The sequence below is a fragment of the Apostichopus japonicus genome, chromosome 8 (genome assembly GCF_037975245.1).
Source record: "Apostichopus japonicus isolate 1M-3 chromosome 8, ASM3797524v1, whole genome shotgun sequence".
Classification (NCBI taxonomy): Eukaryota; Metazoa; Echinodermata; class Holothuroidea; order Aspidochirotida; family Stichopodidae; genus Apostichopus; species Apostichopus japonicus.
This window is the reverse complement of record NC_092568.1, coordinates 29441237-29457072: the sequence shown is the minus strand read 5'-3', so window position 1 is coordinate 29457072 and position 15836 is coordinate 29441237. Positions and strand designations below refer to the sequence as shown.

At 38.6% G+C, this 15836-nt stretch overlaps 1 protein-coding gene across 3 annotated transcripts in view; it reads right to left on the bottom strand.

The window, feature by feature from the left end:
* The window catches only part of LOC139971484 (HEAT repeat-containing protein 5B-like), a 44904-nt gene that overhangs the window by 12262 nt on the left and 16806 nt on the right, over positions 1 to 15836 (bottom strand). For all 3 annotated transcript variants that reach the window (XM_071978000.1, XM_071977999.1, XM_071977998.1), the window contains 21 exons: positions 14783 to 14988; positions 13787 to 13998; positions 12216 to 12324; positions 11083 to 11232; positions 10357 to 10525; positions 9434 to 9576; positions 8981 to 9230; positions 8497 to 8643; positions 7285 to 7535; positions 6366 to 6477; positions 5840 to 5992; positions 5451 to 5550; positions 5065 to 5174; positions 4445 to 4683; positions 3755 to 3958; positions 3094 to 3162; positions 2261 to 2382; positions 1842 to 2001; positions 1374 to 1563; positions 678 to 847; positions 272 to 434 (listed from right to left, as the gene is read on the bottom strand). In XM_071978000.1, coding sequence (XP_071834101.1) covers positions 272 to 434; positions 678 to 847; positions 1374 to 1563; positions 1842 to 2001; positions 2261 to 2382; positions 3094 to 3162; positions 3755 to 3958; positions 4445 to 4683; positions 5065 to 5174; positions 5451 to 5550; positions 5840 to 5992; positions 6366 to 6477; positions 7285 to 7535; positions 8497 to 8643; positions 8981 to 9230; positions 9434 to 9576; positions 10357 to 10525; positions 11083 to 11232; positions 12216 to 12324; positions 13787 to 13998; positions 14783 to 14908 — 3349 coding nt within the window. In that variant the 5' untranslated portion in view covers positions 14909 to 14988. The remainder of the gene's footprint in view (positions 1 to 271; positions 435 to 677; positions 848 to 1373; positions 1564 to 1841; positions 2002 to 2260; positions 2383 to 3093; positions 3163 to 3754; positions 3959 to 4444; positions 4684 to 5064; positions 5175 to 5450; positions 5551 to 5839; positions 5993 to 6365; positions 6478 to 7284; positions 7536 to 8496; positions 8644 to 8980; positions 9231 to 9433; positions 9577 to 10356; positions 10526 to 11082; positions 11233 to 12215; positions 12325 to 13786; positions 13999 to 14782; positions 14989 to 15836) is intronic.

Genomic DNA, 15836 nt, shown 5'->3' with positions numbered 1-15836 from the left:
GGTCTGTTTGGGTTACATCTTTACTGTCCACAGCCAGGGCCATTTAACTTACTTGTTACAATTAGCTGTGTGTGGTCTGTGTGGGTTACATCTTTACTGTCCACAGCCAGGGTCACTTAACTTACTTGTTACAATTAGCTGTGTGTGGTCTCTTTGGGTTACATCTTTACTGTCCACAGCCAGGGTCATTTAACTTACTTGTTACAATTAGCTGTGTGTGGTCTGTTTGGGTTACATCTTTACTGTCCACAGCCAGGGCCATTTAACTTACTTGTTACAATTAGCTGTGTGTGGTCTGTGTGGGTTACATCTTTACTGTCCACAGCCAGGGTCATTGCATACTGAGATACTTCCTTGGCCTCACGTTGGGCAAGCTGGCGAAGACAGGCCATAGACGCCCTCCTTAGTAGTAAATGAGGACTACCAAGGGTTCTCTGGAATAAGAAGCAAAACAATAAACTTCCTTTATGAAATAATCTGTTGCGAATAAGCACAGTTCTACAAGAACAGTTTGGCAAAAAATCAAAAGGGACACACCATTGAGGTCTCAATCTTTCAAACCATCATTAAATACAATAAAGTTTATGCTGGGTCTACATTATACAGAGAAGCATTACACCATTAACACACAACAGGCAACGTATGGCTTTAGAATTGACAGGGTTATCTGCACTCACCACTAAATGTGGAACGACGCTGGACAGGTTGACATGTCTGGGTGCAAACATATGTAACTGTTGCAAGCAAGCTATCGCCTCAGCACCAACCAAAGAGTCAGGATGGTCCTGCATGATAGCACACGCTACCAGACAGGACGTACGAGCTGTGGGAGTGTTGCCACGGTTACCTGTAAGACAAAAGCAGATATAGATATTAGAACAAAATAATATCAAAAAAATGGAACTGGTTGGGGAGGACTAAACTGGTCGGGAAGTAACAGATAACTGGAAAGAAAGAAGACAAAGACTGAAATTGAAACAATTTCTTTTGAAAAGGAACTTACTTTCTTGTAATATTAATATATGTTGTGACAAAGAGTAAGATAACCTTACATCATATTTTGCACTTGCAAGGCGGGAGGGATGCACATGACAACAAAAATAACCAAATGCTTCAAATTTGGAATTCTTTATGCCCTGTCTACCTCAGTACCTTTAAACTTTAACAGTTTTCAAAGTATGTGAGTGTTCAGCAGGGCAAAAGCCATCATAACAACATATTTAGATGTATTTCAAAAGTTGTAACAAACAATTTGCATGTCTCTCCTGGACAAAAATGCAAGGAACCAATCAAACTCTGTCCCCATTAGCAGCTTCCATCACCCTCCTACCCCCCTACCCCCTTCCCCACCCCAGCCATACATTGTGATTTACCTTGAAGCTCTGGTCCAAGAGTTGTAATCAGTGATGCCAAACAGTGACCTAAACATTGGTGAACTTCTGAGTTAGCCGGTGGGACACTCAGTAGGAGGGTCAAGACGAGGGACAGAGTAGGTTCCACGTACGACCTAAACATAGGACCACCTGAGTCTGCTATCAGAGCTAGAGCATGCAGAGCCCACATCTGTATTAACAGAGAAACAAAAGGGAAAAGTTTGTGAAATGGATTAAATATGCCATTCCAAGGATCAAAGTAAACATTTCCTAACCAAATAGAAGGTGAATATGAGAAGAACCTTGAGTATTCACCACTCCTAGTATCCTTTGGCATATCATTCAGATGACAGTCCTCATGCCATCCCTTCACCCTATCCCCCCCCCCCTTTGCCCCCTTTATCACTTTGTTTCTCAATTACCATCAAGGTAACAATGGGGTATAATCTGTAAACTGAAAATACTAACCTGAACTTCTGGTGAAGTAGCATCTTGAGCTAGGGCGAGTAAAATACTGACACTGGTATTAAGGTGCTGGCCTGCACCCATTCCACCCACATATCGATGGAGACAGCCTAAAGCTAGTGAATTACCTGTCCTAGATACCACATCTCTGGCTGTCTTTAATCTGGAATGAAAATTAAAACAACAAAAAAACAATGACAAACAATTTAAGCAGACTTTAGTTCATTTGCAGCGTGTACGACTAAATCTGAACAATTTAACAAGACTTTAGTTCGTTTGCAGCGTGTACGACCAAATTTGAACCACTTATTTTTCCGTCTGACTACCGTTACCCCCACCGTTTTTCTCTGCCCTGTTTCTGAATCTCTCACTGCCTATAGTGCAAGTACACTGAAAGAATAAAAATTGATGCATCGACTTACTTATCAAAACACATCTGAGCTGTTTGTGCGATGAACGAGGTTTCACCTCCGACCTGAGCCATCCTGCCGACAGCTTCACCAGCGGCACAGCGAAGAATCGGGTTAGGATTATTAAGAGCACCCTGAAAATTGAACATGAATTCACTGGAGTTTACAAAAACAAAAACATATATTGAAAGGAAGATATAGATTAGTAGCAAAAGCTTTCCATATGGCTAGCATATTGCAGTTATATTTCAAAACTGCTGTGTTAGTTTGAACTTCACAAAGGGGGGAAAAAATACAAAAACAAGTTTCTTTTTTAGTGAAGAATTCTAGGGGAGCGGAAGGGGCCTTAACTGTTGTGCAATTAACTAATGTTGGGCAAGAGAGGACTACCAATTGCACAAAAAATTATAATAATATTCAATACATTGCTTTAATTTATGAAAAACCATCACAGTTCCAACAGGAAACCCTCTTAGATCTACAGTAACACACCTGTCTTTCTTTGAAACATTTTGATGGAATGAATTATAGTTTGAAAAGATAAGATCATGAAAAAAGAACAATATATATATTTATCAAAGATATATCTCTCTGAACTAGTTAACCATGTAACAACAGATGTTTTGTTCTAACAACACTCTAACAGATATATATATATATATAGGTATAGATTAAGCACCTGAAGCACCCAGCCATCACATTCAGATACTAAGAAAGATCACTTTGCGAAATGATTTGTTCAATTTATCTGAATAAACTGATTCTATTATATATACATGACAATGATGCATTAAATTGATCTGCAGCTAAATGATCTCATTCTTTAATCTACAGATCAAACATACCATGATCAAACCGTTGGCAACACTTCTAATTTTAGGATGCTGCAAGTGGTGCTTGTTCTCGTCAAGAGCCTATGAATGAAGATAGAGGGAAAGAGACACAGAAATCAAGTAAAAGTACAACAACACAAATTTAAAGATTGGGTCCATCTATTACGTTTTATTTTCACCAGCAGTGCTCAAACATTTATTCATTTAGAATGTTACAAGTGAATGGGGGCTTTGTGTGACTCAATCTACTATTGCCAGATTCATCAACAACATTTCAAAAATTTAATTTAAAAAAAATGTCCACATTTTCTTAATGAAACATAGTATTAGGGATGCAGATTTTCTATCTATGTAAAAATGAATTTACACAGATAAACTTGAATTAAAATGCAACATTCAAAAACCTAACTTTCAAAAAATTCCACATTTGCATAATAAAACATAGTATTAGGGATGCAGATTTTCACCTATTTATGTTATAATGAATTTACACAGGTAAAATCGAATAAAATGCCAACTTTAGTTTTTGCTAAATATGACAGAACCAGGATTTAAACATAGTATTAGGGATGCAGATTTTCACCTATTTATGTTATAATGAATTTACACAGATAAAATCGAATAATATGCCAAATTAATCTTTTGTTAAATATGACAGAACCATGTTACTGACCTTAAGAGCACTAAGTACAGCTGCAAATACATTAATCTGGATGGCTTGTTGTCTGGCTGACTTGGCCTGTCGTATGCATTCGCCAAAGTGATCCATGATTTTTAGTTTGTGCTTGTCGGCGACGTGAGGGATGATGTAACCAAACAGGATGACCGATGCATCTATCACAGCCACACCGAGGGGCAGAGGACCAGGTATCTCACCCTTGGAGGAAAAACAGAACAATTGTTGAAATATAACAGTTTCGCGTCTCAGGTCTCTCTTCCTGATGGTACTCATCAGGGAAAAGACAGAGAATACAAAGATGAGACTTTACCGGAGCATATGACTGTGATGTATTTGGAAGCTCAGTCACTAACAACTTTATGTAAACAAAACTAATTTTTAAAGTTTTTGAAATTTAAGTGTTTAAGGCCTTTTACAGAAACTAAGAAAAGCGATGAAAAACAGCTACAAAGTTGTCAAACTTTCAATTCAAGGTTGATTAAAAAAATAACCCAGCTTGAACTACTAAGAAGAAAGTAAATCTAGTTGGCATGTAGTCTCTTGAATAAATTACAAAAGCAGGAGGGACGTCAAACATCTCTATAATAGAGACTTGAAGATCAAAAAGCAGTGTCAAAGGTCACCAGATCAGCAATGCTCAGGGTCGATAAAAAGAGAGAATAAAGTGATGGGTACAGTAAATACCTTTTCCACGATCCAGAAGAGAGATGACGGATCATGTTCCAGAGCTCCTGATCCTGATGCGCTGTTAGGCTGGAGTTGTAACTCAACTGACTTATGATCCGTATCCTGGATCCAGGACTGCAAGATGATCGAGTCGTTCTCATGGCAGAGCGAACGGAGGTACGACGTAGTCGTGTTTGCTGGATTGTCGGTGAGCGTGAACTCGGCTACGAGTTCTCTCAAGAGGATCGTGAATGATCCTGGAAGTAGGAGAAAATGTATCTGTGAAAATATCATCGTTTTTATCTGTAAAGGTTTCCTTCCTACAGGAAGAGGAGGAGGAGAGAGGGAGGTATTCAATTCGGTTTTTTATGTTCATTTATCATTCAAAATTGTCTAAAATGGGGTGGTGAAGATTCTTTAAAAGTGACAGGAAGTACTTCTGTGAAATCTGTTGTTGCAACAAGTTTTTTTCCTTGCAGGGGAGGAGGTTGAGGGGAAGGAGAGGTGAGGGAGCTGAAACTTTTTCTTATTAGATCACAGCATTTTAGAAATGATTATGACCTACACCATTTCATCTCAATCATTACATTCATTTTCCTATCCTACTGGATTAATAACCAGACAGAACTCGCTCTTACCTTCATAAGACCTTGCTGGTATTAACTGAAGGACCTGATAGAGACGTAACCTCACCATCGCTGCGCAGGCTTTCAGATGAGCTCCGTTTGCTCGGATAATTTGATAAACCCTGGAAATATAAGGTACAAGATGCTAGAGTACAAAGTTATGACTATGGGCTGACGTAACTGAAACTGAAGGATAACGTTTTGTTGAGTAAAGTTAATATTCTCTTACGGTAACACCAGGAAACAAATAAATACATACTTCAGGTCTAGGGTATACATACAGGATTGTATTACTTTTACTAACAGTAACTTTCTCTTAAAAAACTATCACAGGAAACAAACCAAACACACATACACAGTATAATAACCCGTGAGTAGAATAATAGTGCAGTACTTACTCTGCAAGCATACACAGTGCACACTCTAGAGGAGGTGTAAGTCTTCTAATTACATCATCTGTCACTAACTCTGGACAATTCCTGATGAAACTTTGCATAGCTGGAAAAAGAAATCATTAAGGTAATAAACCAGGCTTGCCAACTCTATAGTCTTACAGCATATGTACCAGGTGCTAAGCTGAATTAGCATATAACACTCTGGGCTAAAGTCACTACGGTCATCAATGGAATAGGTCAAATCCAGCTTATTGTATCAATTATTAACAAGAAGTACTCTGGAAGATGTCTTAGATTCAGAGGTATACATTACTCATTGGGATGAAAATGTTGGGAGGTGCAGTAGAAATACAGAACTCTGAAAGAACTACAAATCATCTTGTTGAACTTACCACACAGAGCACCAGCTCTCCCTTCCAGGGTAACCTGCCAGGTGAATGCATCACCCCTGGCCTTTTCTGATTCGAGTTCCTTCGAAGATCTCGGGAAAGCATTCCGCCATAGAAGCAGTAATCGCGGTAAATGATTCTTAACTGTAGGAGTGCCTATTAAACAAAAGAAGAATAAGAAAACGTCATAAACAGTGAGATCACATTTCCTGATTGCGGATACAAATAAATGTTTCACACCGAGAAGAACCGAAAACTTTCACTTTGGGAAAACTTAAGCAACATTTCTAAACCATTACAAGACAATTATGTCTTAAATCTCCAATAAGAAGGCAAATGGGAACAGACAATGCTAAGCTCTCTTAAGATTTGAGGGCAGACAATATTTGCTTGTGCATTTTCTTAGTTTGGGAAGCTTCAAAGCAGTAGGGCTACCTACATCAACTTGCTATCAGAGCTGTTAGATACATAGAGTCCTGAGGCAACTTCATAACAAATAACTCCAGATTGATACCCATTGAATACATACCTAACGTCATAATGCCCCCGAGAATCAACCAACTCGCTTGAGTCCGATGAAGAGACATCCTGCTATTTTGCGATGCTGTTCTTAAGAGATCCTCGGCAAGGCCGAAAATTTGCTGAAGAAGTTAGATCATATAAATAAACATTTAAAAGTATTGCAAAGAGTTTAAAATGTAAAACTAAGAAAAGAATGCAAACAATCATTTTCTCTGTACCACCTTTATGTCGCAGAGTCATATTTCACTTTTAATACCATTATTTGAGACATCACCCTGAGATCCCAAAACAGCAGTCAAGAGTAAGGATAACCTTTGCATTTACTTGTAGTTATTTCTACTTTTATCTGAAATGAATTGATTACTCGTCAATCAAATCCTCCTAAGCTAATCTAAGCTATCAACTTCAAAGTTTGTTCCTGCATAAACCATTTAGTGATTCCATACCCGAAAAGGTGACAGGGCAAAAAGCAGTGAAAAGCTGGTTTTAAGCATTACCCAGCCAAACTGTCCAGTCTTTACCCAACAAATTCAGTACATCAACAAATAGAGTACATCATAGGTGGGAAGAGATGCAGTCCAATCCATGAGTTTTTAAGTTCACAAATAGGTCCACAATTCAATCTTTCCTCTTATTCTGATGGACTTCATACTTTCAAAAGCAGCATGCACATTCCTATCATTACGTGTTTGAAACAGCCGGAGGACAAGCTCTCACCATGTCCATTTATAGAGGTATATTTATAACATTTAATCTGTTGAACACTTTCACAGACTTTCAAAATATGTATCTCTCCTTTGACGTGGAAAGTATCCAAGGGACCACCTCTGCCTGAGCCAAACTGATGGTAGTTCATCTATTGCATATGATAAGCTGAGAACATTGATGGACTTTTCATATTTTTCATAAGCAATTAAAATACCTACCTTCCCTTTGGTGTGTGGAATGCCCAATGGACAATCTCTGACAGATCCTAAAAGAGCAGCTATACCAAAACTGTAACCAGACACGGCATCTGGAGAACTCTTGCAGTTCACCAGTCGACTGATGCAGCGGTCAAGCATCGGAGTGAGTTGAGACGGGAGGGCTTTGACCAGGCAACTTAGGCACCAGGCTGCTGCGAGTCGAGCAGCAGATCCAGGGTGGAGAAGGACAGAGAGGACAACATCGCAGACGTCTGAGGGTAAAGGAAGAAAAACAAGTTACCACGGTGATGACTGAATGCCATGGTGATGACTGAATGCCATGATGATGACTGAATGCGAGATAATATTGTGAGGGTAGAAGAAAAATGGAATTATAATGTGTAATGTATCATTTTTTATAATAATGTGGGATAATACCACACACATCTGTGCATATCAAGATAGGAAATAGAAGGGATGATTACACACGGTGATGTATGTATATGTTATACACTATCAAGCTGTATTCAAACAAGTACTCTTTCATATCATTGCAGTAACTGTCATGAACAACCATAAGAAGTGCTTCTCTGTCAATCTCAGTTTCGGTCTGTGACATGAACAATCAGAGTCTGGAAAACAGTGTTTAATGATCTATTTCCACGCCAAGCATCAATCAAAGGAAAAAACACACCAACCATTCAACTTCCAAAACACAAGAGATGGAAGAATTTTGTTGTTGTTGAGATAAGACAGTAACAGTAATAATTTATCTTGTGTGAAGAATGTGAATTTACCTCTTAAATTCCATAGCAGTTTCTGTCAGCTAGACGATCAATCTATTGACATTGTGAACTATGTAGCTTTTCGTTATTAATTCTAAAGATTAGAGAGGAAAGCTGACAGTGAATAGTGTTGACGTTTAAAAAATCCATAATCCACAGTGGTTTCTGCTCAAGATTATAAAATAGAATACATCAGAAACAGAAGGAGAAAGAAATGGACGATTGTGAGCTTTTCCCCGGATGTAATGTGGCTTTTATCAATACATAGACAAGCAGGTAAGAGTGAGGTGTACGGAAGCAGGTAAGAGTGAGGTGTAAAGGTGGCAGGTCGTTGGAAGGGACTAGAGGTATCATGGAACCTGGACTATCCTAGCAAGTGATTAATTAAGTGATTAATTATCTCTTCAAATTTGATCTGGCTGAAAATGAGAGTACATGTGATACTCACTGTTGGTAGTTTCTGAGAGTAGAGGCAGCGCACAAGTGCTGAGTTGTTTGAGTAAACATCCCAGTTCATGTAAACAACAGATCAGGGCATGCTGAGAGGTTGCATAACCATTAGCCTGACTTCGACTGTCAGAATCCGATAAATTAGCTGTAAAAGAGAAGAAAATAGAGAGTTTTAGGATCTGAGAGATTTCTAGAACAGCTTTGATAGGTTTGCATAACCGTAAGCCTAATTTCTAATACCAGTAGCTGATAAATGAGCTGCAAAGTAGTAACAAGGTCTGCAAAGTTATCACCTTTGAGCAGGTTGATGATAAGTCCTGAAACTATAAGCCAGATTTCTATACCTTTCTGGCCACAAGAAATATGCTGTAGGATAATTACACAACATGCCACAAGTTAGAGAGTGGAAAAGGGTGATGTAATTATTGTAATGAATCAACTCTGTTGTTTTATCTAATGAAGGAAATTAAATAATGACAAACCTGAAGCATTCATGCTTTCAGCTATGATTCCACAGACATCTTTACCGGCCGACACCTGAGCTTTCTCTCCTAGCATGCCTCCCAGCGTTGACCTAAGTATAAAAGACACGCATCTCCTGGAGTAGACAGCATCCACATGACTCTGAGTGGCCCTGGGGTTTGCGACCAAATCCAGGACGCTTCTGATCAGGAACGACAGGTTACGCTCCAACCAAAGACCTCCAAGATTCTGGACGAGTTGTACGTAAGCCTAGAGATGATGAAACAGCCACAAAAACAGAAAGACTTGTACGTAAGCCTAGAGATGATGAAACAGCCCCTGCCCCCCCCAAGAAAAAAATCCTCCCTACGTATCTCGGATTTAAACTTACTTTAACTAACAACTGTATGCAAACTGATTCCTATCTGGGATAATAACAGTCTGTTCTGTAAAATTTCTCGCATCATACTCACATGAGTGACTCCAACCCGGACATCTCTGTTACCCTTCTGAACTTCTCCACTGCCCCCTCTTAGAAAACCGGACGGCCCCCTAACGAATCCAGCGCTTAGGAGGTTGAACATTTCATCTCTGGATATCTTCTTTGCCTTTGGATCTGTCCAATGAAAGTTTTCAATGTCATTTGGTCTGCATTCTTTTAAATTAAGTCGACAGAGATCACTTTAAGAGCCCTACGGTTTATTTAGAGATGTCAAAACGACATCTACCTCGACTGTCAGATCTGGCTGCAGTCTCGAGGTCTAACTCTTCACACCGATATGACTTACACAAGTAAAATCAGAAACTGACAAGGAAATCATTGTCAACGAAAGAACCAGTAAAGAAATGATTGGCTAAAAACAAGAATCAACAACCTAAAGAGAGAAAGTCTTGTGCTCTGCCAAACTGGGCTCTCCGGGCCTTAGTTGATGGCGATCCCTTCATGACCATTTCCTAGCGAGGAGTGTCAATTGGTGGGGTCAGTGGGATATCGCTGTATCACGATTTTAGTACCAATAATATTAATAATAATAATAATAATATTTGCTTTTTATATAGCGCTTTATACCGGCGATAGGTCTCAAAGCGCTTTACAGACGTTATATTACCCCTGGTCAATGATAACCTGTCCCAGAGACAATCCCTCCAGTCGGCAGCAGTTATATACTGTGCCCAGTGACAAGTTACCTCACAAGTACCCATTTAACCCCTGGGTGGAGAGAGGCAAGTAAGATAAAGCATCTTGCCCAAGGACACAACGTAATGAACTAGGCAGGAATCGAACCAGCAATCCTTGGATCACGAGTCCGACGCCTTAGCCATTTGGCCACCACGCTCTACCAGAAAGCAACTACCTGTTTCATATCTTGTACATTCTGGGGTAGTAAAACGTTACCTTGAGGAGGGTTCGTCTGTGTCGTTGAGAGCAGGACGGCCAGTAGCTTGGCAACGCTGCTGCGTACGTCGTAGTTTGAACCGTCAAGAGACCGGAAACAAGCGGTCACGGTGTTGTCTAATTCAGATGACTGAAGGAAAGAGGCATTTACCACCAACTCTTGCAGGCTCTATATAGAAACAAAAGAAGAGAATGGAATATCTGGTTAATAAATAGACAAAATACAATAGCAATCAATGGCAGAGATGAGACTAGAAGTAAACTGGAATTTATGATGAAACAAAGATGTTCTCATATGTTTCTCGTATGATTCTTGTCAATTTTAGCAAAAAGCATACCAATTCAAGAACTTATTTAAAGTAACATATGAAGGACACTAACAACATCAAGCAAGCTATTATTCAATCTACTGATGACAGATGATAAAAACTAAAAAAAGTCAAAGAAATCCGCTTGAAAATAACGATCTAGACACTTTGGATGGTAGAATGAGAAGGAAGGGCAGTGACCAGAGGAGCCGGTCGTAGAGGGTGCACAGTGTTGAAAGGTTACCAGGACATTCTAGGCACAGTAGAATGAGGGTGCTAAGGTTGTGGGGAGACAGGTAAGCGAGGAACAAAGTAAATTACAAAATTGTGCAAGAAAAATATATAAAGATTTCAAACAGAAGAGAGAGAGAAGAGATAAGAGAGGATCAGAGGTGGTAAAATATATATTTTCGCTCACCGCTGATGCAGCACATCTGACTGCCATCGATCGATCCTGTAAGGTACTCTTCAAGGCTTTGTTGATATCTCTGTGGTGAGATTGGGCGGCAGATCCCAGACCTTGTAGGATCATCTGGAGACAGTACATGATCTCACATCTCCCAGTCGACTAAAAATCAAAATCACAATATATATACCAATCTCTTTTAAAAGCTATTTCGTATTGTCACCAAGTGTAAAAGTAGTATTTTGTAACACGAATGTCTCTCTGCCTCGTTCAGACCGAGCCGTGCAATATTGACATACACTTTGTTCTCTGCTAATTTATCTCTTTAAGGACTGCAGAACTAAGTCTTTTATCGGACTTTTTCTAAACTAATCTCACATCTCCCAGTTGACTGAAAATCAAAACCACAGAGATCAAATTTCTTTTAACACAATTTGATATTGTCAGAAAGTGTTAATGGTGTATTTTGAACCGGTTTGTCTCTCCATAATTCTCCATAATTCTGACCAAGCCAGGTAATACTTACGTATACTAAGTTTTCTGCTAAATTATCGTCCCTACAATAGATGAGTATGGTAAGTATGAAAGAATGAAACTGAACACATGAGGACTAAATGTGTGGTATATCAGGATAGTATCCCCACCCCTACCCCATCCCCCCTTGGAGTGGAATATGAATGTTAAGTACTGACAATAAAATTGACTGATACAAAATGTAATCCAATTGAAATCCTCAGATACTAAAACTGCCTTGCTATTTAGAAGGCAGCTTTCATTCTGTTGTATCATCTAGTAAACCATGTACAGTGGTGCAATGCAATAAACAACTTTCCCTCATTTATCACAGTCTACGAAGTACGAAGAAAAAAAAAACAAATCATATGCACCAGTGTTTTCCAAGACAACATCAAAGTCGGCCTACAGGAACCGTTCTTAAGTTGTTTTGAAGTAATCAGATTTGCGATAGAATGCACGACCAGACACTCATATGATAGGAATTTTAATAATGCTTTGTAAAGGAAGACAAGAATCCACTCATCAATGTTAGGGCTGTGGTAATGCTTATCATGTTATAAGCAGACATTGGAAACAGAATCGGATGCTTACAGAGCACAGATGTGAACTTAAGAAAAGACTCGTCTCACCTCGGCATTTTTCAGCGCTTTGATTAAATTCTGGATGGTTTCCGGGTAAGAGCTACCCATCATCCTTCCCAACTTCTCGTACATGCAGCCGAGAACTGCAATCGCTGCCCTGAGTCGGAAAGAAAAAAACAAAAACGTTAGAATAACATTCAAAAAAAAAGATAACAAACCGAGGAGAAGATGCAAAACGAGATAATGAATTGAACGATGAACTCAAACCCCTCAGACGAAGATGGAAAGCTGTATAAACGTTTCTCCTTGGTTTATTCTTGAGTGTGACTTGTACTTTACAATAATGAAAAAGAGCAATTCCAGCATCTACTGTCAATAAGATTTATTGGTTGAAAATATCAAATTTTTAGTCATGATAGAGCGGCCCAGCACACTTTTAATATCGCTCCAGGTGATCTGTAAAGGTCTCTCACCGATTGAGATATTGGGACTTTTCCTAATTACGAGAGAAACACATTTTAAAGATGGGAGGGAGGGAGGGGGAGGGAAATAGAAACATTTATGTTCAGACAGACAGATGAAGATTGGTAGACTAAAGCTGAAACTGCTGCAGGTGTTTTCATTCTCGCTAAAGAATTAAAAAAGAGTCTGTTTGCAAGACTTTTAATTTAGCATCCTCTTCATATTCAGAAGTTGGCTGAGATTAATTCTGCAGAATTGCCAACTAATCAGAGATAATTTCATTTGAATGTTTCAAGGAATATTGTTTTGGTCTTTTTGATGTGGAGAGTGAAGAGTATAGAATTATCACCATGGGAAGGAAATTTTCAGAGGTCAACTTTGTTCAAAGGTCAAGTTTGTTGATACAGTAGTCTCATGTTGATAGAGACCTCCTACAATAGCTAATGAGGGACAAAGGGCTGTCTAAACCTGCTGGTATCATTTTGATTTCATAAAGTTCCAAATAATACAGCATTTCTTGGGTTTAGCTTTTTTTTATGCAGTGTAAATGCATGGTTAGTGGTCTGATTTTGACACATGCTTAGTAAATATGTTTAATACCACTGGTAATCAATGTAAAGTGGAAAAATTGTTATGCAAAATTTGCAAATGTAATACCATTTTAATCTATTCTGTTAAATTGGCATTTTTCTCTTTCTTTTGTACAAATTGATCGAAGCATATATACCCAGAGAATATCAAATTGTATTCCAACTGCAGAACCCTTGGAATTTAATCACAATTATATAATGAAAGTGAATGTAATAAATACACTTCAATGGCAAAAAAATGTTAAGATTATCATCATCATAAAGTAAATTTATACTTAACATAATTATTTTCTATATCAACAAAAGTCTCATTTAAATTGATATTGTATTGTTGCAATTCACAATCCCCAAACACCTCTATCTTAGCGCTGAGATATTTAACTCTTTTCTTTTCAATGCTTATCTTTCCTTTTTCCATACAAATTGTAGTTGAAGGCTAGATGCAACCATTACATATTATGGACTGATGCGAAGCCAACGTAGTGAAAAGCTCAAACGTCGATTAATGGGAAATGAATTGCACATTTTTCAGGTGGCATAGGCGGAAAAAAAGACTTGAAAGCTTACAACTTTGATGGCAGAAAACTAGGCGAGTCATCTCTGCTCTTGATGATATCGTTGCAGAGATTGACGGTCTCGAATAGTTTATAGGTATCTCCGATGCTGTAGAGGTTCGCCAGACATCTGCCCAGGAGCTTCCTCGTCGGGGGACCTGGAGACTGGCTTATCTGATGATTCAACTGCTTGACGAGAGTCTCCTGGGACTGCTTGATGTCCGACTGAAAGACCAGACAACGATATAATGAACAATTAGATGATTTCACTACCAGCTAGAGTAGTGTAAATCAGAAAAAAACATCACACTAAGTAGCCAGAATATTCCGGGGGAAAGTGGGAAAACTGTTTAAACTAGATCAAACCAAGAAAACCAATGCAACCTACTGTACATACAAGCTACTGTAGGGTCATTCAAATTGTGACAGTTTAAGTGATGCTATATATTATATATAGCATCATTAAACCTGGATTTACAACCTTTGAATACAGTATTAGGGGGTGTATTTAAAAGAAAGTCAACGCACCCTAGTTATCCCTGGGAAAGTTTAGGTTTACAATAATCACCAGCTTAAACTTATACCTATCATCTCCAACCCCCCTCCCTTCCAGAAAAAAATATAAAATAATTACAATGTCTATCCCCCTTTCTCCCATCTCCCCCCTCCCTCCCCTTCTATTTCATAATGTACCCATGACCCTGGCAAACAGGAGTGACATTACTTTAATTGCACCCAAGTATTTGGTGTACTGCACCTAAATATTGGGTTGTGAGCAGATAATTAACACACTAAAGGACCGATTTACAGTTTGTATGTATACATGAACTATACAGAAACAAATCTTATCTTGTTCTTTCCACAGATTTGTAAAGTTCTGTCAACTTCAAGTTTACTTTCTAAAGTAGATTTGAAAATTACTTTGTTAGCTGCTACCAGCACATTATCCAAGAATCTCAGCCATTCGAATACAAATATTGGTTTTTTAGGGTCTGCTATATGACATTACCTTGTTGGCTGCTACCAGCACCTTATCCAAGAACCTCAGCCATTCGAATACAAATATTGGTTTTTTCGAGTCTGCTATTTGAGCTAGAGCTTCTTCATTCAGTAATAGACTATGTGCTAACTCCATCACTGGTTCCTCATCAGAATCATGATCCTCCTCAGAAGATCTGGACCGGCTCTGCTGGTGGTGGCGACCTGAGTTAACACCTGAAGATGAAGATGAATAAAACGTAAACATACAAATAATTTACTTTGTGACGAATCTTAGTACTACAATAAACTGGTCAGCAGTCTTATAAATTATACTTTGCATTTTTATTGAAGTTTTGAATGTAGGACACAGCTCCTCTGATATACAATACAGGGGAACAAGTTATTAGCTCAACCCAGTTTCTTCCCCTCCCCCTCCCCACACAAGCATCACCCTTACTAACTACTCTAAAGGGACAGTAGTTCAGTTTTTCTGGGGACAAGCAGCAAGCTTCCTTATATATAATCAGCTCTGACTTCTCAGAAACAGAACTGTTGGTTAGTAATTTTGCAAATGTCAACCCACAGTTGCAAACTCGTGCAAGCTACGAAAGATAAATTGCATGACTCACTCGTAGGCTGACATTGAGTTAGACACTTGGATCAAGAGGTGGAAAACCTCGTCAACTTCAATTATTATAATAACTCTGGTCAATTTCTTCCTTGTAGCAGAAACAATTGTGTGTGTATAACTTTCAAGTGACTTCTCCAACACTGAGTTTTTTCTAATTAGCTGTCAGCATCACCTCCCAGGAAGTAGGTTGTACTGACGGTTTTAAATGATTGCAACCTGGTTTTAAACTCCCTTCAATTCAAGGCTGTTGAAGTTCATCAAAACCATGCACAACTTAAAGGATACATAGTCCAGGTTATAAAAAGAAGGGCTTATAGTTGATGAAAGAGGAACATATTTTAAACATCTTGTTCACATTTTTATTCAATTCCATGTATCATTTTTGAGATTTTTCTCAACATTTGAAGTAGACATGTTTTGTAACAACATGTAAATTTGAAGCAAACAGGTG